At 36.3% G+C, this 27,336-nt stretch overlaps 1 protein-coding gene across 3 annotated transcripts in view; it reads left to right on the top strand.

The window, feature by feature from the left end:
- BLTP3B (bridge-like lipid transfer protein family member 3B) overlaps positions 1-20,904 on the top strand; it is a 56,018-nt gene extending 35,114 nt beyond the window's left edge. For 2 of the 3 annotated variants that reach the window (XM_084506029.1, XM_084506030.1), the window contains 10 exons: positions 1,443-1,584; positions 2,672-2,865; positions 4,414-5,900; positions 6,327-6,502; positions 7,955-8,091; positions 9,555-9,705; positions 12,920-13,176; positions 15,316-15,424; positions 17,927-18,096; positions 18,833-20,904. In XM_084506029.1, coding sequence (XP_084362155.1) covers positions 1,443-1,584; positions 2,672-2,865; positions 4,414-5,900; positions 6,327-6,502; positions 7,955-8,091; positions 9,555-9,705; positions 12,920-13,176; positions 15,316-15,424; positions 17,927-18,096; positions 18,833-18,958 — 2,949 coding nt within the window. In that variant the 3' untranslated portion in view covers positions 18,959-20,904. Of the gene's footprint in view, positions 1-1,442; positions 1,585-2,671; positions 2,866-4,413; positions 5,901-6,326; positions 6,503-7,954; positions 8,092-9,554; positions 9,706-12,919; positions 13,177-15,315; positions 15,425-17,926; positions 18,097-18,832 lie in introns of those variants that run through there. The other variant, XR_014688383.1, reaches the window with a different exon arrangement.
- The last annotated feature ends 6,432 nt before the right edge of the window (positions 20,905-27,336 follow it).

Here is a 27,336-nt window from a genome sequence, read left to right as displayed (position 1 = left end):
AAAGTATGTAGTTTTTGTTGTCTTCTTTTGTTTGCTTTTAAGAAATGTTAAATGAAGGTTCTTCTCTGGCCTGTTCCCTGAGTGATATTTTGAGTAGAATTTAACCATTTTTTTGTTTGTTTCAGTTAGTTGTTCTAACTGCTGGCTGTGGTCCAGATTAACTCTGGTGTTGATAGAAGGCAACTGGATTAGAGGAGTATAATTCGAAGGCAGAATGGTAGTGATATTGGAGGACCAGCTCCAAATTTCAGGTCCAAACAAAAACGCCTTGTGTGTTCCCCTAGTCATTGTGAATTTTATTTGTTCTTGTTTGAATTTCCAGGGCTTTTGTGCCATATCGCTTCTGGTAGAGTGTGGGAGGTTGGAGCTTGCTTCCAGGAGCCTTCATCTGGGTTTCAAGTGTTTTTGTACTGTCAGTGTTTTCATTTGTCTTCTACTCTTCTGACGCTCGTCTCCCTTTCCTTCCTACACAACTACTTTTTCATTACAAAAAAAAAGATACAGAAATAATGACATTACAATATTTTTCTTCTAGATATATATCACTTCTTTAAGAGATGTTTGTAATCTGAAAACAGCTACATAGGTGAAGCAGGCTTATAAAGGTTATCTGTTCATCTTTTCCAGTGAAACTGTTACATATATCATATATTCAGTATTAAAAAGTTGGTGACTTCAAATTAGCAGTCAAACCTACAAAGTGTTGGATTAAAGAATTTTGTTTTGACAAGTTATGTTTTAAACCAATGTACATTCCATGAAATTTAGAATCAAATATAAATCAAAAGACAATCTCCTCCTTGGCTCACAATTTATATTGTAGAGAAACAGAAATAGTAGATTATTGTTCTGTGGTGTCTTTATTCTTCTATAAAGTAGACCTTTGGGCACAGCCAAATATACATTCCTTGTAGTTGCATGCTGAACACCTTGCCTAGCAGTATGCAAGTGAGAGTTGGCCCATGTACTAGAATCTGTCCTTTTGACAGTACAAGGACTTCATGACATTTGCATAATAAACTTATCTAGCTTATTGATCCCTTATCTTATAGATACGGGATCCTTTTTGGACAACTGGTATGCAAATATGCCATGGCCTAGCATAATTGCTTATATAGGAACTGTAGTGTTTGCAGTAAAGATAACAGACTACTCTAGGCTCCTACTGAATGCTTTTGAAAGTGACCTACTGCATCCTGCCTCATGAGTGAAGGGGATCTGGTACCATTCATACCATGCAGTTTTCTTGTGCAACTGTTCTGTGTAGTCTACTACTAAAAGTTAACCAGGTGTTTTGTAAGGTTGCACTTTGTGTAGATGGGGATCTACATCTGAGAGTAGTGGAATGTTACCCTGCCAGGGACAGTCCTTTGCAATAGTAAATGCTTAATGATTGATGAAAATATAATGTATTAATGAAGTTAATCTTCTGTCTTTTACAGGTCTCAACAGCAGACCAGTGCCGTTCTTCCCCTAAAACATTGGTCTCCTGCAATAAAAAGTCACTTTATCTTCCACCAGAAATGCCAGCTATTCATTTTGAATTCACGGAATATTACTACCCAGATGGAAAGGACTTTCCTAGTAAGATGATTTTTTTTGGTACTGATACATAATTTTTTATGTAATTTTCCCCTTTATGAAGCTTAATATTGATTCCAGGTTGACAGTTCAAAATGGTCAGTGGCTTTCTGAATTTGAAAGTACATAATAGTGCTTCATTTCCTCAGTGCTTGCGCCTGGCAAATCCCTATAAATATTGACTTTTATAAATACTGTTTTTTAAGTCTGAAAACATACACAGCATTTTTATTATTCTCCTATGAAGAAAGGCTGAGAGAGCTGGGCATGTTCAGCCTCTGAAGAAGAGGTTGGCTTTGAAGCTACCTCATTGAAGCTTTTCACTATGTAGAGGGGGCTTACAAAAAAAGATGGAGAGCAACTGTTTGCTCAGGCAGATAATGATAGGACAAGGGGGAATAGTTTTAAACTAAAAGAGGGGAGGTTTAGAATAGATGTTAAGAGGAAATCCTTCACTATGACAGTGGTGAGGCACTGGAAAAGGTTGCCCAGAAAGGTGGTGGATGCCCCATCCCTGGAGGTGTTCAAGGCCGGGTTGGGCAACCTGATCTAGTGGGTGGCATCACTGCCCAAGGCAGGGGGGGGGTTGGAACTAGATGGTCTTTGAGGTCCTTTCCAACCTGAGCCATTCCATGGTTCTGTGATTTTTACTGAGAAATTTCTCATTCTCCTATACATACTTTTTCTGTATTTACACTGCCTGGCTACATAAAAACTCAAGCTACTGCAGTAGTATCTAAGATGCTATGAAAGATCTGCTGGAGTTAATTTCATTAATGTGTTACAAGACTAGCCCTGTTTTATATTACAGAAATGTCAGTAGACTTCTTGGGTATAGGACATGAGGGCAGCAAATCTCCTTGGTTCTGCCCTTTCTCTGTAATGAGGACAGCCTCCTCCTTTTCTCTGACTCCATTCTATTTTAATATTTTACGTTAAAAAATTCAGTTAGTTGCTTTAAGAGAAAGGAGTATTGCTTTAGGCATCCCCTAACAACATATTTTTCCTTTGTAAAATACAGATAGAAATGGAAGTCTGCACTCACTTTAAATAAATAAATCTGATGATTTTATTTTGTCTTCTCTTTTAGTTCCATGTCCAAATTTGTATGGCCAGCTGAATGCTTTACAGTTCACCCTGGATGAGAGAAGTATTCTTTGGCTAAACCAGTTTGTGTTGGATTTAAAACAGAGTCTTATTCAGTTCATGGCCATGTACAAGTTAAATGACAATTCAAAATCAGATGAACATGTTGATGTCAGAGTTGATGGACTAATGTTAAAGGTATACTGTCATTGATTAGGGGTTTTGAACTTCTTTGGAAGAAAATGCTTATTTTCTGTTGTGGCTTAACCTGGCCAGCGGCTAAACACCATACAGCTGTTTGCTCACCCTTCCCCCTCCCTCTCTGGGATGGGGGAGAGAAACGGGAAAGTGAAGCCTGTGAGTTGAGATAAAGACAGTTTATTAAGACAGGAAAATAATAATAACAATAATAATGATGATAATAGTACTACTAATAGTAATGTGTACAAAAGTGATGCACAATGCAATTGCTCACTACCCTCTGACCGATGCCCAGCCTAACCCCGAGCAGTCATCCCCCATGCCCCAGCCAGCCAACCCTATATATTGTTTAGCATGACCCCATATGGTATGGAATACCCCTTGGGCCAGTTTGGGTCAGCTGTTCTGGGTCTATCCCCTCCCAGCTCTTGCTGCACCTCCCCCAGCCTGCCCACTGGCAGGACAGAGTGAGAAGCTGAAACGTCCTTGGCTTGGTGCTCTGCAACAATTAAAACATCAGCATGTTATCAGCACTCTTCTCATCCTAAGCCAAAACATAGCACCCTACCAGCTACTAGGAAGAAAATTAACTCTGTCCTAACTGAAATCAGGACATTCTCTTAATCTGAAAAGCCATTAGCCAAGCAGCTTATGGAATAAGTGAACAAATAACCCATGCAGTAAGCAGCATTGCTCTAGAAAACTACGCAAATTATGATGGTTTGGACACAGACTTGTCTTAGATGCTAATTCGAGTTGCAGGGTTCTTTTGTGGTTTTGTGTTTTCAGCTGAAGATCTGAATTGGGAGTATTAACACACATTATTTCACTGTGTTCAATGAAGCTGACGTAGCAAAAAGAAAAACTTGAGAACTGAAAATAACTAGCAAAAATATGTGCGTTCTGTATATTAACACAAACGACTTTCCTTGTTCCTCTGATTGTAGTATATCAAAGCTCTTTGGTCTTCTTATGGAATGCCTGGTGTAAAGAAACTAGTCCCTCTAAAAGCCTTCTCTAAAACCAATTCTTAATGTTTCTTGTTTCATATTGGCCCTTTGCTGTAGTTCAGGTAGAGGACTTTGTTCTCTACATGTTTATTCTAGAGAAATAACATTAGTTAATGCAGCTGAACATCAGATTTTTGCCTTCCTTATTATCAGCTTTGGAGGAGAAGGTTTGTTGATTAGTTTTTTTTTTTAGGTGAACTAAGAAATAAGACACATCAGTCTAACATAGCTGTCTTAAATCCAAGTATTTCGGAGAAGAAAAACCCGAGTCCCTTACGTTTTTGTACAAACACTAATTTTTAGATGCCACAGTATCCCTCTTAAAAATTAGAAGAAATATAACTGTTAATCTGTGAGCCTGACTTACCCCTGTTCTGTATTAGTATATTTGAGTTATATATATATGTAATTAATAATATATAATTAATATATAATTATATTCCTGTATTCTAGCTCTTGTGGCTGCTATTTTTTTTAATTATACACTTTCTTAATCTATATCGTTATAACTAAATGAAATGCATTTCTCTTGCAGTTCATCATCCCATCTGAAAATAAACCTGAAATTCATAAAGATCAACCTCGTGCAATTTCCATTCAGAGTTCAGAGATGATTGCTACAAATACAAGATACTCACCAAACTGCAGACACTCTGATCTGGAAGCTTTGTTTCAGAACTTCAAAGACTGTGAATTTTTCAGTAGAACATTCACAACGTTTCCTAAGTCCCAGAAGAATTTTAATCTTTTGCATCCTATCTTTCAGAGACATGCTCATGAACAAGATACTAAAATGCATGATGTTTATAAAGGTTATATCATCCCCAAATTGAATAAGTATGCATTAAAAACATCTGCAGCTACTGATGTTTGGGCCTTGCATTTTTCCCAGTTTTGGATAGATTATGAAGGAACAAAAAGTGGGAAGGGCCGACCAATAAGTTTTGTGGACTCTTTCCCTCTTTCCCTTTGGATTTGCCAGCCATTAAGATTTGCAAAGTCACAAAAGGAGCTTTTATTGCATAATCAGACTTTTAACATTCCAAAAAGTGAATCTAGCGATCTTGCTAATAGATTGCAACGTAAAAAACTTTTAAAAGAATATTACAGCAGTGAGTCAGAGCCCTTGAGTAATGGCATTCAGGTGTCTCATTTCTCAGACACTTCAGGAATGCTTTCTGAAAGCTCTTCCTCTGATGCAGATGTACATGTTCTTGTCCATGTTCAAAAACATGTAAGCATGCAGATCAATCATTATCAGTATCTTTTTTTGCTGTTTCTCCATGAATCCCTTGTATTGCTCCTGGAAAACTTAAGGAATGATGTAGAAGCAGTGACAGGAAAACCTGCAAAGCAAACAGATATCTGCATTGGGATCCTGCTGAAAAGTGCAGAACTAGCCTTACTACTCCACCCAGTGACTCAGGGAAACCCTTGTAAGTCTCCAGTTGTGGAAAAAGAAAGCCCTGTGGCATCAGAGCTCTCTCATTCAGGAAATGGAGTAGCTCTTACTTCAGAGAATAAATTAGTCGGTAATAAGATAGTACTTGATTATGTATCTGACTGCAAGCCTATGAATGCTGAAGTTAACAAAGGCATTTTAACGGATCCTCTTTTGTTTAAATCAGAAAGTAATACGGATTTTCAGAAAGGAATGTCATTTTCAGATGATGCGTCAGATAAAGGTTTGGGAGATACCAGTGAAGGAGGAAGCAGTGGACTTTTTAGTAGAAGTGATTCAGAGGAGGTCTGTGGACCTCTGAGTGACAAAAGTAGCTTGCATCATAGAGACTCAGTGTCCGTTTTAAATAAGAGAGAAGATTCTACTGAATTTTTCATTGATAAAGAGGATGACAAAAATATGTTCTCAAATAAGTTAAATGAACAGGAAGGTACAACTGAAGGCTGTCTTAACCAAGTCACTGACTTGGAAACAGAAACTGCCTTAGAAACTGAAGAGCTTGAAATCAACAAAGAGAAAGTGACCTCAGTTAGAATGTTTACATCCCAGCCTTCATCAAGGTATAGAAGATCTAATACTAAACCAGTTTTACTGCAATTTGAAAATATTTATCAATCTTGTTGGCCATGTACTTTTAGTAATGGTCAGTGAAAGTTAACATCTAGTAGATGAAAAGTTTAAAAGTATTTAAATTCTGAAGATATGTGATAACATTCAGTAAAAGCTAAAACAAACTGTTAGCTAATTGTGTTAAACAATTTACTTAACTTTCAGTTTAAACGTTACAGAATATATATTGAGAAAATAATTGACACATGTACAGGAATGCATGTTGTTTCTTTGCTTAACTTTCTTGCCAAAGGATTACAGAATAATCAGAATTTTTTTCTTTTATATCTTATCTGGTTTAGAGGATTTTTAAAAGTAACTTCTAGGAAATTCCCTTCATATAAAGCAGTAATTTCCTATGTTTTTATATTTCAAAGTGCAAAGCCTAAGGAACGCTGCCCATCCAGCCTTCCTGCCTTCTCTGTTTCTTACAAGAATATGAAAAGAAGTCCATCGCAAGTCTCTCTGGATACCATCTCTATTGATAGTATGATGCTAGAGGAGCATTTGGTGGAGAGTGATGGAAGTGATAGCCAAAGCTTTCTGGAGAAAGGTAAACAGATTTAACAAAATATTTTTAAGCAATACTTGAAAATGTTGTTTGTTACTAAAATAATACCCAAAAGGATTGTGGTGCAGCAAACCCTGGGTATCTTACAACACTATTGCTGTTAGCTTCACTAGTAAATAATACCAAGTATATTCACAGCACATCATTTCAAGGGAAAACAACTGGGTGTGCTACTAGTGCTACTTAATTAAGCACTAGTCAGTTTTCATCTCTTGAGGAGAGTAAAAGCATTGCAGTGCTGTGTGGGAACCCTGAGTTAAGCAGAGCTATTCTGTTTAATAGCAGAACTATTAAAAGCTTTGCTTTTAAGCACCCTTTTTTGGCTGTGAGTGCTTACAGGCTGGCACCCTGAATCAGTGTTACACTTGAAGTGGTAAAGAAGCTTCAATTTAAGAGTAGATGGGGGGGAAAAAAATAATTCACTAATGCTTGTCATGATAATCAGCAGATAGATAATTTGGTAGTCTCCTTGCAGCTTGTTTCTTACGAAGCAGTTCCTTCCTATGGACTGCGTAACAGCAAATACTTGTCCAGTTTTTGCTCTTCTGTGCATGAGCCTTTGCTCCTGATCTGAGGTAGGAATTCAGCTGTATAGTAATTGTCTCTATATAATCTGTAGCGTTATGGACTTGTGCAAATATAACGATGTAACTCTCTGGTAGAACTGATTAAATAATTTCCTAATGTCAAGATGTACAATAATAAGATTTTATTGGTACCTCTTTTCTGATAAATTCTATTTTTGAATGAAGAATAACAATATTCTTTTTCTGTAGATTTTCTTTTTGGCCTAGAGCAATAATGTGAAGAATGTTTCACTTGCAGACCTGTTATAAATTTGGATTGTAAGAGCATTTCTGCATATGCATATGTAGGAGTATGCCATAAAATATTTTTTCCATTTTTAATAATCTTTGTGTTTTTTTTTTTAACTTAAACAATGTTTAACTGCAAGTTAAGTCTGCATGCTTCCCAGTTGTCAAGGAGACACTAACTATCATGATGACTCTAATGAAAAAAATACATAGTTCTTTCTCTAAACATAAAACTGCAAGCATTTGCTTTAAAGGTGCTGTGTAGTATTTTAGATACACACCTTGGAATCGTTACCCTTTTTTTCTGTTGAATCAGTTTTAGATTTGATTTGGAAGACTAAGGCCCTTCACAGTTCTTCATGCAATGCATGCAGAGTGTCGTTTCATTTTTGTCAGTATATCCTGCCTTACTCGCATAGCATCTAAAACTTCAAACTCCATATGAGGAATGGATTTGGCAGTTCAGTCATAAATATTTGTTTAATAAGCTGTTCAACTCATTTTTAAAAATGAGTTAACGTATTCATACAGTATCAGACACTTGAGTTTATTCTTAATGCAGGACTGATTCAGGTTATGCTCTGCTAACTTTGCGTTTTTTCTGATGCATGTATGGAAGGTATTACAGCCACAAACTATCAAAGCCCATCAGAAAATGCCCATGAAGGAGGCACAGTGATTGAACATTGTGATGGGTCATCTCCAGATGCCATGAGTGCTGCTTCAGAGAATGCCCATGAGACTAGTGAAGAAATGGTAATACTGTTGAATTCCATTAGAATATATGGTTCAGTAAATTGAACATGAAAATAAAGATCAAATGAATGCTTTCTGAGGGGATTTTCTAGTATATTTGGGAATTTTTGTTAGTGTGCTACGTAGGCCTATGGATCTAGTGCCATTGTAATAAATAAAAATGAAGATTGTAATTCAAGTTATGCTGAGCATTCTCTGTTCTTATCTCCTTTGTATAGCCACTATTTTATAGCCACTATTAATAAATGACAGTAGCCACTTTAAAGTGTCAGGAAATATTTCCACTTTAATACATATTGATATTTTGTAATAGCATGTTCTTTTATGCTTCTACATATTGAATATGACATTTAAAAATAGCTTTTTCATATCAAGTGTATATTAAGCATAACTCTGTTAAGCATAACTCTGACATCTATTACATGGAGATATTTCATCAGCACTGGTAGCATTCTGTAGTATTTGCAAATAGGACCTGAGCAGTTGTCAAGCCAGGTCAGGTGAGAAATACTTCTTGTCCAGGACGATGTCAGGACAACGGCCAGTATTTAGAGAAGACTATAAAGATAGGAGTTGTGGAGAAAGATTCTCTTCCTGAGACACCATGAGGGCACCAACTTTCTTTATCTGCCTATCTACTTCTTGCTGTTCTTTGCACTGATCAACACTTCTTAAATTATATTCTTGTATCAGTTAAGGTTGAGAACTGGAAACCTAAGAGTATGGGTCAAACAAAATACAATGAATTTCACTTAAAGCTCACCTAAATGACTGGTTCCTTCCAAATAAACTTTGTTACTTGCACTTATAGATAATATGAAGAAAATAAAATTGATGCAGCTTGTTACACAAATATATGCTGGCATTTGTTTCTATTTTCAGAATATAAAACAAACAAAAAATAGAAAAAAGCCCAAAGTAGTATTAATGATGATGGACACCCAAAACATTCCAATAACAAAACTGACTTTTGAAACTGGCTGCTACGTTTTCAAAAGACACCGTGATCCAATAAATGGAGAAAAAGGGCTGACTGCTGTGCAAATTGCCAAAGTTTAGTGTTCTGTCCTGGTTCTTCACCGTGTTCTGATTCAGTACTGGAAATGCCTGGTTGTGTTTACGATATACATGAAGCTGGGTGCAGCCTCAAAAAATGTCACATGCTTCTTTAACAAGAGTGGGGAAGGGCTGTCTCACTTTCATGACTTTTCTGGCCAGTTCTGAATTGTTACGGGTAGGTTATGAACACAAGAGTCTGTCTGGGCAGACAGTCGACCCTACCCATTGTCAAGCCGATGGGTACAAAAAGAAAAGAAGAAATAAGAAAACTTTCTGTGAGCTAGGGTTATGGGTGCAAAGATTCTTTTTGTTTTGAGGGAAGAAAGGTTTAGGTAACTTAATAAACAATAACCGATATAAATTCAATTTTAAATCTCATTTTTTAATCTTAATATTGTTGACAGATGTCTGTTGTGGTTTTCCAAATATTTGGTGTTAATGGTGAAATTGACATCAGAGGTGAAGACACAGAAATATGCCTTCAGGTCAACCAAGTGATACCAAATCAACTGGGAAATATCAGTGTTCGACACTATCTTTGCAACAGAACTGTGGGTAAGAACTAATAATGAGATCTCTATTGTGAAATTGGAGTTGGAAACATTTATTGTAAATAAATAAAAACACTGTATTACCCTTAAAGCACAAGATCAGTTTTACGCTCCTGCTAGTATGGTAACATCCTTTTTATCCTGGTTTAGAATATCTACTCTGGTCTCTTTCCTAATTGACATACATTGAATAGGAGGAAAAAAAAAAAAAAAAAAAAAAGGAAAAATTTCTGATGTGAGAGTAAAAAAAAATAAATGCGTTAATTGCATTGACTTCTGATAAATACAACTTACCTAATTAAAAATAAATAAATAAAAAAATTACATTTTGTTATTGTTTTATCGGTAGGGAACTCTTACTGCTCTAATGATACTTTGTACCTTGGTTTGAAGGACTGTTTCTGAAGGCAGCTTCTTCTTTTCTTAAATATACTTTTCTGTACAATAAATAAAACCCACAGTTTAAACTGATATATAATCTGTGCTTTAAGAAAAGTTAAAACTGCCTTTGTATCAGGAAAAACAAGCTGCCATGACAGCCTTTATTCTTTCATTTTTTTTTTTTTTTAAATACACTTGAAAGCATACAGAGAGTAGTTTCATGCCAGATATTGGCACAACTAGATCAACCAGTATATTAAGTCTGAGCTGGTTTTGGGCATGGGTACATGTACATTATCTGCCAGGAAAACCTAGTTCACATACTGTGAGGTTTTCTTCTTGGCGTGCTGCATTGGCATGCCAGTCTGTCACAGTTTGTTTTGCTCCCCTTTGCCAGCCGTCCACACAGATTGCTAGATGCCAGTTCTGCTGCACTGCAGGGTTTGGGGGGTGCAGATCCCCGATGCACCTGCCTCCTGCTCCTGGTTCATCTCCTTTCCCAGGAAACAATTATAGCAGCAGTTGGCTGCCATTTATTTCCAGCCTTGCAGCAGTATGGATTTTCTTCAGGAGGTTCTGCTTGATGAAGCAGCCTCCGATGTCCGATGTACTAGCTAAAAAAAAAAAAAAAAAAAAAAAAGATCACTTAATGGTGAAAAAAAAAGATCGCTTAATCAGCTGAGCTGTTGCCAGCAGCCACTGCTTGAGCAGCTGTTGCATGATGTTGCAGTTGTGTTCTTGCATCTGAAGGCATGAGGGAGGTCCAGCAGGGAAGTCTCATTGCTGACCTTCAGACAACAGGCGGCCAGTTCTGGTTATCTGTCATGTCCTCGTAAAAGCAAGAGGAAGTAAATAGTAAGAACATGGCACCGTCCTGCTCTCACTTGGATCTAAAACTAGAACATGCCTCCAGCTCAGCTGTGTATGAGAGGCTTGTGCACTGATTCCTATGTGGACAATAGGCTATGATGTGACTGGGGTCTACAAATACTGCTGCTGTGTATCTCTTCCTTACTGTTTCTGGTGGCTTTCTGGATAGGTGACATATCAACACTTCTTTCTACGTTGATGGTCACTTTCACTCCACAACGTACGTCTTTTCTCTTTTCCACAGAGCTCTGCTTTCTGTACCAAGTCAGGAATCTTCTGCAGCCAGTGCTGCCCCGTATCTGCTACGTATATCCTAATGTAAGAACTAAGGAGGGAAACAATTTAAAAATAAAACAAATTCTAGAGGATCAATGTTAGGATTAAGCTTGAGAATTGTATTGAAAGAAACAATTTATATGAGTTAACAGTAATAAAAGGTAACTAAAAGAACCAGTGAGCAAAAACATAAGAAAAGTATCCAAAAAACCAGCAACTTCCCCCCTAAACCTTTAACAAAACGTACTCAAGTGTTGAATTAACAGTTGTAACCAGTTACAGCCTGCTATAATGTTAGCTTAGTAAATGTAGGAAGGGAAAGGTGTGCTACTGAAGGAGTACATTTGAGGGCAGTGTGGCAGCTGTGCATGTCCCAGCAGAGTTGGTTACAGGACAATGCCTTTCATCAGATCGTGTGTACGTACTCTGCATAGGAGAAAATGCTTTTACTGAGACCTTGTCGTGCATGTGGAAGCTTGTAGAAACTTCTGAATTGCTTAACCCAATTTCTCTCCCATTCTCTCTCAACTACGTCAGTTTCAGGTAGCTACAAGATAACTGATGTTGGCTTCATGGCTGAGACTTAATGCATGGTCTCTTAGTTTTCTACACTTTGGAGTCTTTGAGCAATGTTGCAGATGCTCTTTCCTGGTCCCACAATAACTAGGGCCTATCTTTTTTTCCAACTTCTAAGCTTGTAAGCATTGGACTTTGCTGAGGTTAAACCAAGAAGCATCTGTATGATTTTTTTTGGTATTAATTCTGTCCTCAAATTCATTTAACAGGTAGATGCTCTACTAATATAAACTGACATAATTCAATTAGTTTTAATTGAGTTACTTTTTAAAATATCTTTCAGATTTCAATGTTTGTTTCTTAACATGGTTGTTGTGAACATTATATGCTTTTTGTTGTATAAATCACTTCTCTAAGTCAGCCATCATAGTGACAGATATGACCTTTAACAAATCTCTTGGGGGTAACTGTTTCTGGTGGTGAACCCTCTTTTCTGAACTGCAAATGGATATTGGGCTTAGTTTTTCAATATCTCGTTACTGTACTTTTTTTCATTTTGTTTTTAGAACTGTTCAGTTGAATGTTACAGTTGTCCTTACTGGTTAAAGATACTGAAACTAACAAGAAAATGCTAGTTCCCTGTAAGGTTCAAATCTACTGCCACCCAAATAACAGAAGTAACACACGGTCGTGTTCTCTATCTCCCTAAACTGCTGTTTACGTTCCAGTGTGTTAGCAAGTAAGTTCCTGAATCAGGAAATTATGCCTTTCCAAGAGAATACCTGCTCTCCTTAGTATGAGCTGACTTAAATGTTTTTCTGAATTAAGAATGAAGGATTTAGTGGAAAAATATGCAAAATAATCGTTTTTCAGTTCTCAAGACACTGAGAAAACAATACTTTATGCACAACTATACTTCTGTATTGTCCTTTTCTGTTGTCACAGTGAAGTACAAGTACTTACTATATATGGATTATTTTTCTATAGTACTTTTAAGTGATATACTTACAAAATTAATCTGAATTTATTATATATATGCAGTGTTGTAGTTCCTGGAATATGCTTCCAAAGTACTTCTTGGATTTTTTTGACAATAGAAGCAGAATTAATTGTATCATAATTGCTTTTTGTACATTGCAAAAGTTTAATGCAAACTTATTTTTCTTTTGTAACAGGTTCTGATTGTAAATCTATGGCCGGACCAGTTAGTTCATCACCTGAGATTAGTTTGAGATGGGAAAGTGGGCCCAGTGCTATCATACATTCTATGCTGGCTGTAAAAAATGGTTTTCTCCAGTGTCATGTAGAGAACTTCAGTGCTGAATTCCTAACATCTTCCCTCACGAACATTCAGCATTTTCTAGAAGATGAAACTGTTGCAGAAGTGATGCCTATGAAGATAAAAGTTTCTAATGCGAAGATTAATTTAAAAGTATGTTAACGATAAGCTATTTGGCTGCTTTAAAGAAATTGTGTTCTTATTTCTTTGATGATAACCTTCTAATCTGGATACAGTTAACTTCAAAGAAACTGCTATCATACTCTCTAAAGTCTTTAGATAACAGTAAAACAATTTAAAAATCCATAGATTTGGTTAACTCTATGGTACGCCTAGAGAGGAATTCTCTGCATGACCAAGCTAGTTACATGAATTAATACTTTGTACTTTTTTCCATCCTTTGCTAGTCAGTTTTGTAGAGTGACAAGATCTAGGAGTATTACAGGTAATGTATACCAAATTCCTGCAGGCACAGTGTGCTTTTTTGTTTTGGTTTGGTTTGTTTTTGGTTGGCTGGGCTTTTTTGCTTAGCATGGTGATGGTATTTTAATTACAAAACAGATTTTCGAGGGTAATTGTCTTTCTTACTTAAAGAACAGGTTATATAATGAAAGTGCAATACAAAAGAAGGAAGAGATTACAAGAGCTACAGTTCAAACCAGCTGAATACTGCTTCTTAGAACCCAGATTTTTCTGTTCTGCTCTACTTAGAAACAGTTACCAAACAGTGCAAGCTTTTCTCACCACTCTCGCTTAAAATAGTAACACTAAGAGGACAGCGCTACTCCAGTCTTCCAGGTGATATCCTTTTGGACACTTAAAAGGAATGTCTGTGCTGCACAACCATTGGATTCAAGGATGATTACACTTGGAAAAAAAAAATCATTATAACATTGCTTTGGAAATTAATAATCACCCATGTAAATGTTGAATATAGCAAGGACTGGAGTAACAGCTCAAATTGTGCATTTTAGGCTAAGGCCTTGAATCTGTTAAGATTCTTGACTGGAAGGTCAACTGTTACCTGTACAATGTTCTACTCGGACTTGAATATCAAAATCCACCAGTATTCCCTCCCTACTTGGTGCAGCTTTTCCATTCCCTGAGGATTCTTAGACACTCCTTTAGGGCTATTTCTGTACCAGCAGTAGCGCAAGGACGTTCTGTAAGAGCTGTGAATCAGTTCCCCAGATTTCGGTGCATCACAAATGTGAATGTTCAAGTGCAGAAAGAAAAGTTTCAATATAAAATAACCTAAATTTTAAAAACAGAATTGTGCTGATTTATTGGCAAGAAAGCAGACTTAAGCAAGCTGCTCGAGAAAACAGCTGTTTGAGGTAGGGAATGTGCATTACTAAACTGGCAATAAGGGTCTTCTTGGCAGCATTAGCATTAAAGTGCTCACTCAGCTGTGCACATGTCACAGTGAAGCTGCTCATGATGGCTGACGGATGGCAGATTTGAGACACAGATGATTCCTTTCCAGAGCACTGTTGGGTAGTAAAGAGTAAGAAGATATGGTTCAACTCTTTATGCTGCACTGACTATTCAATACTGTATTTTTTTTTTTTTTCTGAATGGGACTTGATGCAGTGTGTTTCCTGGAGAAAAAAGAAAATAACCTTCCTTAAACTCGATTTATTTTTGTGTTTTCTACTGCAGTCTCAGTGATGTTTCAAGAAACTTTGTTACACCTCAACAGCTTTCTTGCTATGTGCTTAATGCTGATGTGTATAGTTTATGATTATACTACATTACTGTGCTTGACAGGGATAATGAACTTAAAAATGTCCTGTGGAGACCTCAAAGGAAGTAATTTGTGTCATTTCCCTTCTGATGAGTATAATAATGTAACTGACCTACAGCTGGTATCATCCCAAACTAAATTCTAAAATGACAAAGTCCCCTTAAGAATGATACATTTCCCTTTGAATCTTTAAATCATTGAAAAGAAAATCAGATATAGTGTGGGGTTCTTATCTCTAACTCTGAGAGCTCCTGAGCTAAAGAACGTCTTGAGTTGGGATTTAATCTTATTGAGATGGCTGTAAAAATACTTTGAAGTATTTCAGTCAGATTGTATATAGAGTTCAGCGAATTTACTCAAGAGATACATATAGGCCTTTAATATGATCCACAGAAAAAAAAAATGGAGCGGTGGAAGACCTGTTAGAAACTTCTGCTCTGAAATGTTCTCTTTCAAGGTTCATTAAGTGAACTTATGTTTAATTTAACATCTTAGCTATTTTGATTTCCTAGTAAACTCATCTTTGAATATTTATATTTTTTTAGGATGACAGTCCACGTGAAAATCTCAAGGTATCTGAGTTAGTACCCATAAAACTACATATTGATATACTTTGGATAGAACGAAATGATGATGGCTCTTTTTTCATTAGAGGTTTGTATCTTCCCGCCACTGGATATCTCAATATTATAATCTAATTATTATTAGCACTGTTTTTTTGTGTAGATGTCTCTAATAATGAAAAAATAATTGCTGATAATTTGTGTAAGTAGTGTTGCAATAAACCTTAATTCTAAGAGTAGTTAGAAGAAAGTTACCTTTTTGAGTAATGCATTGTTTGTGATAACCTACAGCTGAATCAATCTGTGAGAAATAGAAATACGCATATAACTTTGTATGTTTCATAAGTGCATATCACTTCATCGTAATAAGTCTCAGATTCTTTCAAGATCAACTACAAATCAAACAAAAAGTTTAATTTCTTTACAGTTAGCCAAGAGAGTTCTGTGTTATCTTTGTGTTTTTGTCTTACAGGTACTAGGTAGAACATATTGTAAAACAAAAATTTACCTGAAAAGTCCAAGTAACTATTTTCAGTTCTGTATATTATGGTAGCATCTTGGCAGGTCATGGCTATGATGGCACTGAAACTTGTATTTTGAATAAGGATTTAACTTTGTACCTTTTGTGACCGATGTATATACTTACATTTTTTTTCTACGTGTATAGGCAAATACTAAATACTGTTAACAAGGCAATACATTTAGAGCTAGAACTTCACTGTTGTCTTTCACATATATGTCAAAGAATCACAATCTAGGTTGGAAGAAACTACAGGAGGTTATCTGGTCCTTCTCCCTGTGCAAAGCAGAGGCAATTTAGATCAGGTTGCTCGATACCTTATCCAGTCAAGTTCTGAGCATCAAATAGGTGATTGCACTATCTGTCCTAAGCAACCTGTCCTAATCCTTGGCCACCCTTATGGTTAATTTCATAATTAATGCCTACTTAGAATTTCCTTTGTTGCAGCTCTTCTCTCATGCTACCTATCTTGCCAGAGGTGCTTAAGGACTTCACAAACACTTCTCGGAAAGTCTAGTCCATAGTCCATCTCCTCAATATCCTTTCACTTGGCAGGCAAAGGTGGCTTACAGATCACCCCATAGCCTTCCCATCTTCAGATTAACAAATGCATTGCTCTTAACCTCTTATTTGTACGTCATGTACTCCTAGCCACAATCACCTTGGTGGTCCTCTGCTGTCAGTATCTTTCTTACACTGGGGAATCCAGAACTGGATCCAGTACTGCAGATGTGGTATTACTGCTGCTGAGTGTAGGGAGGGATAATAACTTCCTTCATTTGGTCATCTACACCTGTGGTAGTGCAGCCTGCGCCTAATTGACCTCGGCTGTGAGGGCTCATTGCTGACTTACGTTCAACTTCTTGATCACCAAGGCCTACAGATCCTTTCCTGTAATGTTGCTTTCTGTTGATTTTATCCCTGTCCTTTAGTGAAGTAAGAAGTTACTTACTCTCAGCTGCAGGACTTCACATACGAGCTGAATTTCTTGAGACTCCAGCCAGTCTATTTCTCCAGCATGTTCAGGTCCCTCTGAAGAACAGTCGTGCTCTCCTTGTCAGTCACTTACCCTTCAGTTTGGTATTGTTGACACACTTGTAGAGGGTGCACCCGCCCCTTCATCCAGGCCCTTAATAAATTAATCTGACAATATGCAATGTATTGTATCACTTGAGGAAGAGGAGGTTGCAGCGTGATCTTAATACTGCCTTTATCTACCTAATGGAAGGTTATAGAAAAGATGGACCAGACTACTCAGAGATGCATGGTGGCATGATCTGTTTGTATTTTAATTTCTCCACATTATCTAATAGACTGAACACCTTTAAATGCTTGAAAAATGCATTTTGGTCATCTTTAGATACTAGACATTGGAGGAAATATTAATTTAACAACAAAATTTGGAAGAAATTGTTTAAGAAAAAAGAATTTTAGACTATTAAGAATCGTGCCTTCGTTTTACCCTTGGTGTACAGCAGTATATTTTAATAGAAGTTATAGTGCACTGCAGTTATAAATGCTAGGAAGTTTCCTTAATAATAAATCTTTAAAGTTGTTTTCTAATTTAAAAACTCGATTCTGCAAGTTTATCTCACTGTCTTCAAATATAAATACAGTCATCAGATCTAATTTGGACCTGCAGACATTACTGCAGTAGCAATATTAATAGTTATCAAACTTGTCCTCCCTGTTCCAGTGCATGTTTCAGGCACTGGAAAATGAAGATCTGAAATACATAGTTCTTTAGATACACTTTCTGAATTGCAAGCTCTGTTGTCTTCATTGTATAGCTAATTACTCAGGATACATATTCTGTGGTGATAATAGCAGTAAGTATAAAAATGTGGTAATTTTCTTTGAGCTGGAACATGCACATACAGTTTCTTCTTATGCATTCTTTCCTTTCTCTCTTCCTCCAAAAGGGTATACTATTTTTTTTAATTTTATTTTGAATTTTGTATTTATTATGTGTTAGCTGAGGTGCTTTTATTTTAATGCTGATGACAATTAAACTTTATTAAAAAAAAATACAAAAACCTAAATGCTACTCTCAAGTACCTTTCTGTGTTATAGACAATCAAAGAGCAAATGATGTGTCGAAGATGAAGAACTCAAGCAGTGCATTGCAACAAGCAACTAGACCTGCTGGATTTAAAACACAGGACCAAGCCACACAGACTACTTGTGAAATTCCCAGACCTTTTAAATCAAGCAATGATTCAGATGACTTCCTTAAAAAAGAGGTATTGAGAATTCCTTCCATCCCCCAAAGTTGCAACAATCATTGATGATCACAATTGTTAGATTATCTATGGGTGGGCTGGGAGGGTTTCTGTTTAGACATCTGAGCTGGAAACTATGAATTACAGATAATAAAGTATGGTTCAGTACATAGACATTCAAAATAAAATGTAATACTACTTTCTAAATTGGGTGGTAATACACTGCGGACTAATTTTTCCCCTTTACGTCAGATGAAGTTTTATGAAGAAGCGATTCACAAACTGTGTAATAACCCTCTCTCATTTCATCTGAACATCTCCCTGATCCTTGCACAGCACAACTGCCAAAGGTGAAGGACTAGATGGTTGAGTCAGGTCCTTAGTAACCTGTCAGTCATACATGAATTTTGAATTGATGGTGAAAAAAATCACACATCACTTTAGCTTTTTTTTCCCCACTGGATAACAATCCCATTCCTGGAGCTCAGAACCCAGTACTACTATTTCCACTCTACTCCAGAATGGAAATGGTGTAACTAAAACATAAAGTCCAGGGTATCTTGCCTTTTGATCTATCTCCATCAGTTCCCTCCATGTTCCGCTGTCATTACTTTGGTATCAGTCAGCTGGCCCCAACAAACCTAAACCAATCAATGAATGTAACCATTGGGATATATGATTTTAAAAGATGCTGGAATGGAAAAAGTCGGCAGTATGCAGGAATATTAATAACGTGTTTCTAACCTGGTCATTTCAGCTTCTTGAAGAAAACGAATGTCTCAAACAGGAACTAGCCAAAGCTAAAATGGCTCTTGCTGAGGTCCAAATGGAAAATGATGCCCTCCTTCATCGTATAAAGAAGATGAATGTTGATCATCAGTAGGACAATGTTCTGTTGGTGCGAGGCATCAACAGAATTTTGGGTGATCACAGCGTCTGAAGTACTCTTTGTGAATTGCTGGAAGACATGGTTATTTTTTTGTCATGAAGTTTTTTCATCACAAACAAAATGTTTGTGAAATAGCTACTATTCTGAAATTATCATTAAACATTGTAACTTTTTTCAGCCTGTTTTAAACCGAAATGACTTTGGAGAAATCAGTTTATACTGTACTTTATTAATTTACTGAAGAAAAAAAAATCATATCATCTACTTTTAATATTATCAAAGGAGATGTTATTTTTAAAATGTTTTTTGAAAACCGGATGGCTCAGCAATGAAAGAAGGTGCCTAGTTGCGTAACTGAGTAAAATGTACCATGCCTCATTAACAAACTGTACCTCTGTTTGTTAAGATTATGTTCTATTATTACCAGAAGATGTCTGTATAGGAGGTTGCATTTGCACTATGATGATATGTGTTAGATCCTCTAGAATAGTATAGCTACTGAAAATTAAAAAAAAAAAAAAAGTCCCTAAATTCAGTATAATTTGCCCAGAGAGGATTTTAAGAATAATCCTCTGGTGCTATATTGTTCCATACACCCTTTCCACGTGCACTCCTAAAATACCACAGTAAATGCTGGAGAAATTAAGTAAGAGGGCATACTACTGGGCTTTCCTCCTGCAGGGAAGTCCACTACATCTGTACAGCTAGTCTAATTTAGACATTCACACATTTGTTTTTCTCTCTCTGTGATGAGGATGATAGCCCTGCCATAGGATCCAGCAGTTTGTGAAAGGTGAGATTTGAGCCATTTTGCTTCCATGTCTGATTCCGTGCACTTCATCAGACATGACCAAGGATTTGGTCCAGTGTATTTAAATATGTAATGTCAATGCTTGTTGGGGGGTGGGGGTGGAAATTCCTACAGGGATTCATTAACTGTATATTGCTTTTTTGATTATATATATACATTATATATTTAAAAAAAAGCTTTAGAGAATAAATTACCCTATGAAATGGTGAGACTACATAAGATGTAACTACAATTTAAACCATGGCTGATTTGTACAAATTCATAATTTTCAGCTAAACACTGGTACAGATGGATAAATAAAAAAGCACAACACTGTAAAAGAGAATATCAGAGTGTGCTTCTAAAGAATTTTGGAAACAACATACAAAAAACATACATGCCTGTAAGAGATTGTTTTCACTAGAAGTAAAAAAGATTGAACATTTTAACTAGTGACCTTGAATCTGACAACTAACAATATTTTAATTACTACCACAGTTGGTTCTGCTCCATGTGATGTTTGAGGGAAGTTTTATTTGTAGATATGCAGATAAAACTCAAAAATACTTAGTATCCTATGGTTTGACTTTGCATATTTAATTGAAACTAGTTTGATAGCCTAAACTAATTTTCATCAAAACTTTTTGGAGGACATGAAATTTTCACTGCTGTAAATAGTTATTGAAAGTATGTAATTTTAATCAGGGACTCTATGGAAGAACTGGTTCAGGCACTATTTAAAAGCCTGCCTCCCAAAACCATAGTTGAAACTCCCTTTATTACCCATGGGAACTTTTATCTTATTCAGAATAAGATTTAAAAAAAAAAAAAAAAAAAAAGAACAAGACTGTTTCTAAAAGAGAAACTTAATATGTGCATTTCAAAAAGGTATTTAAGACAACACAGTATTAAATATAGGTAGTGCAATTTAACATGAATGTCATGTCAGATTCAGGGGAGGAGTTCTCAGCTGGTTGAATTCTGGTTGGTACTGTTAAAGTCAGTCATTCTAACTCAGCTTACCCCTGCCAAGCTCTAGTTAGAATTATTCTAAAGAAAGGAATGTATGGAGTGGTTAGTAGCATGTGGCTGGAATAATATGTTGAGACTTGTTTAATTTTTAAAAAGAAATAAACAGCAATATTAAACACCTCTTTCTTCTTACTGCACAAGCCAGCACCTGTTTCTGTTAACAACAAAAAACAAAAAAATCCACAACCCCAAAAACAGCTCTTTCCAGTACAGATGCAGAAATTCTGGGTGTCACCTTCTTGTACTTCATTACAATTGAATGCGTTTCTCTTCAGGGCAGTTTTGTAGTAGTGAGTGTAATATGCTCATATTATGCTCTATATATCCTCATATAGAGGGTATGTTTGCTTGTGGATTTGACACTACTGAGAATGATAGTACTGTGTCACTCTGAAATGAGTTTTGCTGTTGAGACTCAAGTACAAAGGGAGAGAGAGTTTATTAATATCCAAAAGAATGAATCTAAATGAAGCCTTAATAGGTTATCCTAAAAAATGGTGATTAAAAGTCCTCGGACTAAATAAAAAGATTTACTTCATTCTCAGAGGTCTGCTAGTGTTCGTAACCTCCATAATTCCTACATGTGAGATTTGTTCCATCAGTAGAGCCTCTTAAATGTATCTTGACCTTTTATTCTGCAAAGAACGGTAGGGAACAGTTTGGAGAATTTCAATGTGTGCAGAAAACTGACTCCAGAAGGTTTACAGGCAAACTGTTACCAAGTTTTATTTTACATTTTCTGTGGAAATTTAAGCTGGTCTACATGTTAGCCTAACACTCATACAACTTACTTAGAAACACTGTTCTAAAGTCTAATAGCATGTCAAGCTAGCTCACCTTGAAGAGGCTGTGCACTTTCTCAAGAAAAGTCATTGAATCATTTGGCAAGCATTGTTCTAGTTCTTACATTAACTCTTAACATACCAATAAGCACCAATTTTAAATCTAAGTTATATAGCCTTACAGAGTTACTTACAAAATACCTGTTGGAGAGGCAGTGGTGTGTAGATCCCAGCTATTCTCTGATGTCCCTGTTCCTGCTTCATGCCAGTAGCTTTTCCTGTCCTTGGATTAAGCCCACTGTGGCCATTGTTAGAAGGAACCATGGCACTGGCTGGGAGGGAACTGATTTTTTTTTCCCCTGCCTGCATCCATTTTCCCTGGTCCCATTAGCCATGTCTGTTTATCCATAGGCTGTCTCCCCTAGGAATTGGTTTAGAGGCTTAAGTGGGAATCATAATTGATCTCTAAAGGATAATTGCTAGCTGCAGAACATTTCATAACCATCGTGTGGTGATGGTTATCTTTAGTCACAATAAATGTAAGGGGAACATGATGATCAAAGTAAAAACTTCTATCAAGCATCTACAGTTCCAAGAGTACAAAGCATGCCAATGTATTGCAGAAGTAAACAACTCCAACTGACCAGATTTGGGGTAAGTAAAGATGGAGAAAGCAGTTTTTGTATAAAAATGTTCTTGTATTGGTCAGGTTCTAGAAGGATTCATCACGAAATGCTTGAAGTAGTTTTTAAGCTCACTGTTGATATCTGTGAATTTTGGAGAGTACTTTGGGTTTTGATTCAGGTATTGCTTTAAACCAATGTCTCTCTATCTGTTGTAGGAACTGAAAATGACTTTGCTAATATGTGTATATTATACATATATGCAACAGAGTGGGTACTTGCTGAGAAATCCACTAATTCATCCTTCCCAGTAGGGAAATGAGCTTTTCAGCAGCACTGCGATACTACCTTATCTTTTCCTCTTGCAACCTGTACCATTTCATTTCAGCTGACAGCTTTTGAACAGCAGCCCCATTGCCTCAGTTAAGACACCTAACTTTGTGAACCTCCTAGCAGGCTTTAGAGATGTGCTTCAGCTGTGCAATGTGTGGAGGCAAACATGGATTCTAATGGTGCAGGCAATTTGCACTGAGGTGCACACTTTAGTGTTGTGGCAATGTACCTTCCGATTTTCTATTACTTATTAACCACGTGGAATCAGGTAGAATGAGCAGCACAAAGATCAGGTGAATCAGTAGTAGGTAATGCAAAGAATGTACAGGGAAAGGTTACCAACATGATCTTTTGCTGGAGGATCAAAACTCTGTTTCTCAATGAAATTAATATAAAGCATCAATCTCAAGGTTAATGATAATAAATAGGAGTTGTTTGGTCACAGTTGTTACTATTTTTTTTTAGCATTCTTATGGAAGAATTTACATTTTAAAGTCTCATAATTCTAAAATTATGTTGTCTTTGAAATTTAAGTGAATTATTTAATTTTGATGGTCTCCTCAGTGTAAGTATGGGGCCAAACCTGTTGTCACTTCACTTTACAAGCTTCAAACAGTTTAAACTTCTTTATAAATGTAAGCAAGGATTAGGCATTTTATCTTTACATTGTCTAACTAAAATCTTTGCTTATTGGCTAATGTGAATTTTGTATATGAAAAAAAAAAAAAAACACAACAAACAAAACAACACTTTTTGAAATAGGTATTTTTGCAACACTAAAATGAAGATTTACAAAAGATTTTTTTGCAACTTGCAGCTTCTCAGATATTATAGAACATCTTTCAAGTATGCCACATGACTTTGCTAGCTGAAACAAACTGCAGGAGTGAGTGAGTCTTCAAAAACCAACTGAACTCTTCTAATAGCCTGTGTTCCTACCCAAAGGAAGGGGAAGATTCTGCGTTCCAAAGAGAGAACTCTCTCATGTTCCCAGCTATTTAAATAGGTAAACATTATTCATTTTGTTAAAAGGTCATTTGTTTTTTATGCATCACTGCCCAAACCACAGCTAACCAGTTACATGAAAGCATCTCTGTTTTGTTATCACCTCCTTTTCTGTTGCTGTCACTCTTTTTAACATGAGCAGAAGTGGAGTATCTGCATTTCCTAAAGCTTTCCCCCTGTAATTCCAGTGCTAAATCTTGCATCGTTTAAGAATTTCTGAGGGCGTAATTTTGGACATAAAAATAAGTTGCACCACAACTAGGTGAGGAGCTACTGAAAATGCTGACTGCCTTGCATAGTGTGTGGGATAAGGACTAATGCTGTATCTTCCGTGACAGTAAGGCAGTAGCATGGGGACGCATGAACTAGTTAATGCAGTTCTTCTAGGCTAGGGTAGGTTTGAAACCACCATGACCTGACTCAAGCTGGATGATTGGTAAGCATCTCAAACATCAGATAGATGCATGCACAGATGAGTACTTCAGAAGTGGTAGTGTGAACAGGTAAGGGCTGAGTAACGAGGCTCTGGAACAAATCTGGACGTCTTCACATCGTCTCCAAATCTCAGTAAGCCATTACCATGGAAAGTGCAACTGCCATAAATTTTACAGTGTAATGACATTGCACTATTAACTATTGTTTTACTAATAAGAAAAAATAGTGCTTAACAGCTCTCAGAATTCCGAATTATTCATTCATTCTCCTTTTAAACACGAACAAAACATGCTGAGCAGGTTTGCCCTCACCTAGCTACCACTAGATGGCAGTCCAAGAAGTCACTTGTAGATTCATTTCCTTCTGGGAACCAATCTGCTTTGTTTCTCGACTCATGAACAGTCTCATTAAACCAGAAAATGTCAGGTTACACATTTGGACATATTATAAACTTCTGATGATTAATTTCATAGCATGATTTTTAACTCAGGCTTTTTTTCACTTTTAAGTTAGATAGCTATTCCTTGTGTCTACTAACTTCTTTATGGCATATTCATGTTTTCTTTAAATAAACCATATGAACTGCCTGAACGTTTAAAGATTTTATTTTCCTTTTTAGATTTAAATTATAAAAATATAATCTTGTATACTTTTGGCCTTTCATATTAAAATATTTATCATGGTTGTAGTGCTTTCTGTTAAAACAGAAAGTTTGGGATTTTTTTTTTCTATCTTTTTCCTAGGATTGTGCAGATGAACAACTCTACCTTGACATCATCAGTTTATTCAATTATCTTGCTAACTAGAAAACCTCTGATTTTATTTATTCATTTTTAGTAAATGGAGGATATAGATTTTTTTTTTCTGTGTTTTGGGGGAGTAACAATATATATTCTCTTGCAAATGCTTACCTTACCCACCTTCACCAGATGGTAATGTAACAAGATAGTTTATGTTAACACTGTAGTGTGTGATCTGGAGTCATGTCTTTTTATATCCTGTTCAGCTTTCCAAAAAACATACAGGCAGAATGACTAAGCAGAGAAAAAAAGCAATCTATATAAAATTTACTGTAGGAATGGGGCTGCTTTATTTTTGTCAAATAGTTGGAAAAAATAACATAGCAAGCAGATGTCTTTTCATTCCACTGGAATCTTAATGTGGTTTGTTCCTTCCACTTTTTTTTTTTTTTTTTTTTTTTTTAATTTTAAGTAAGAGACTGCAATTCAGGATAGGTATGATGGAGAGGTTTGAGGTTTTTTTTTTAGGTGTCATGCTGCAATGCCACATGGTAGAACATGTTGCAAAATTTGACAATATATTTGGCAGTATACTGGACAACAACATAATCACAGCCACGTAATCTGAACTGAATTTGGTGTAGAAATGAGGTACCTCTGCTCAAATTTAACATGAAAAATCCTGAAAAATCATTTACATCTAAAACAAGATTTGATATCTGTGCTAGAAAACAATCACAAAAAAAAAAATTCTATTTACACACTTCTTGAGTACAATAGCTTTCTTAAAAAATTATAAGAAATTCACCAGCATTTCGTTACTTATCCAGAAGTAATGCAAGAAAAATGGTCAGTTGCAAACGGTCATTGAGAAATTCCTTACAGCAGCATCAGAGCTGTTTGCTTTAACTGTATCCTAAGACATCCTAAATCACTAACAGCTGGCAACAAGTAACTCTCAAGAAAATGGCAAGTTAAAAGTTCCCAACTCATATTCATCTGAAGGCATATCTGAGAGAGTTCATGACCTGAATGCTGAGGCTCTTAAACCTTCCTTTGCAATTATCAGAAGTATTTTCAACTTATACCACAGGAAAGTATTCTTTCAGTCATGTCATGAAGAAGATTTTAAAAAACTCTGAAATGGGGCTCAAGAAATATTGCAGTGGAAATAAACAATGCAGTTTCTCTTTTTCTTTGCCATTATGCAAAATGTGCACTCTGTTCAGCGCCTGTAAGTCACTGCTGTCAGAAGAGGGGAGGAAAAGAGTATTTGAAACAAGTGCAGAGAAAACAATACATTACAGCAAATTCTGAGTAACTTTTCTATCCAGTTCCTATCCAGCTGGATTGTTGTCATCCTTACGGTCATTGTGATTGCCTTTATGTCCAGGGTACTGCAGTCAAAAGCAAGGGTTGTACCTAGGAGTGTTAGTGATTTATAAGCAGTAACAGGTATTGTTTGTTTGTTTTTTCCATGTGGTGATAGAAACTTACATGGAGCAACACCATAATGTACATACTAGCTGGCTACTAACTGCTAAATGCTGTCGTTAGAGTACCACTGCCATAGTTTTCTACTTTACTGACGTCCCTTCACTTTGCGGACACTTGGAAACTTATTATATTAATTGGTATAAGCTACCTAAAGTGAGACTTAAGATAAAAGGAGACTGCACTACATCAGGTAGTGTTTCCAAGAGCTTACCCACACTGCAATTCCTGAGATCCATGGAAAATGGGCCAGCCAGAAGGATCTGAGACTCCCAAGTAGCAGAGGCGAAGTGTTCATGCTGGACAAAGGTAAATTAAGCAGCACATACTTAAAAAGGATGAGGCAGAGCTGTAACTTGAATGTATCCTAAGCATGATGTAAACTTTCACTACAGCCATCCTAACAGAGTAATCTTCCCTGTGAGAAATATGGAGTGATACTATAGAAGAGAAGGAAGTAGAAAGCACACAACTTTTATAAAAGGAGGTTTAAAAGTTGTAGCAAGAAAGAAATAGGCAAGAAATGAAGACATGCTGACTACTAAATCAGGTGGTATGAGTGTTATGAAAAGTACCAAAAGATTCGAAATGAGTGGGATAGATGATTTGATGTAAGAGCAGTCCTACATGAAACAAAAGAAGTTGACTCGGCTTATACATTAAAGCTGAATCATTTCCTTGCCAAAATAAGGGAGAGGGAGAAGGTGAGGGGAAACAAACTAGATCATAAAAAGGTCTTAGGATAATGCAGGGTTGGTCTTCACTGGGGTATTGCTCACAGAAGCTATAGTTTGATGAAATGCTAGCATCAAAATAAAACTGGGCAGTTCCGTATTTTGCTGTTTCAATTTTACAATTGTTTTATGGTATCTTCTTCACCATAAAAAGGAATTATGTGATGAAATAGTAATGCTGCAAGCTCACAAATTTGACATAAACAAACTTATTTTCAAGAATCTATATAGCGCTTGACAGGTTCAGATGTGAATGGAGAAAAAACAAAGTAAAAGACTTTATCACAGCAGTTATCAGATTTATGTGACTGAAGAATTTGCCTACTTAAATTATTCACCCTGCTTTTAAATACTTTCATACAAATTCCTTATGCTGAATTTTTTTTTTTTTGAGGGGGGGGGGG

This window comes from Aythya ferina (genome assembly GCF_964211825.1).
Source record: "Aythya ferina genome assembly, chromosome: 1".
Taxonomy (NCBI): Eukaryota; Metazoa; Chordata; class Aves; order Anseriformes; family Anatidae; genus Aythya; species Aythya ferina.
Note: the sequence above shows the minus strand (reverse complement) of the source record. Positions and strands in the feature narration are given on the sequence as shown.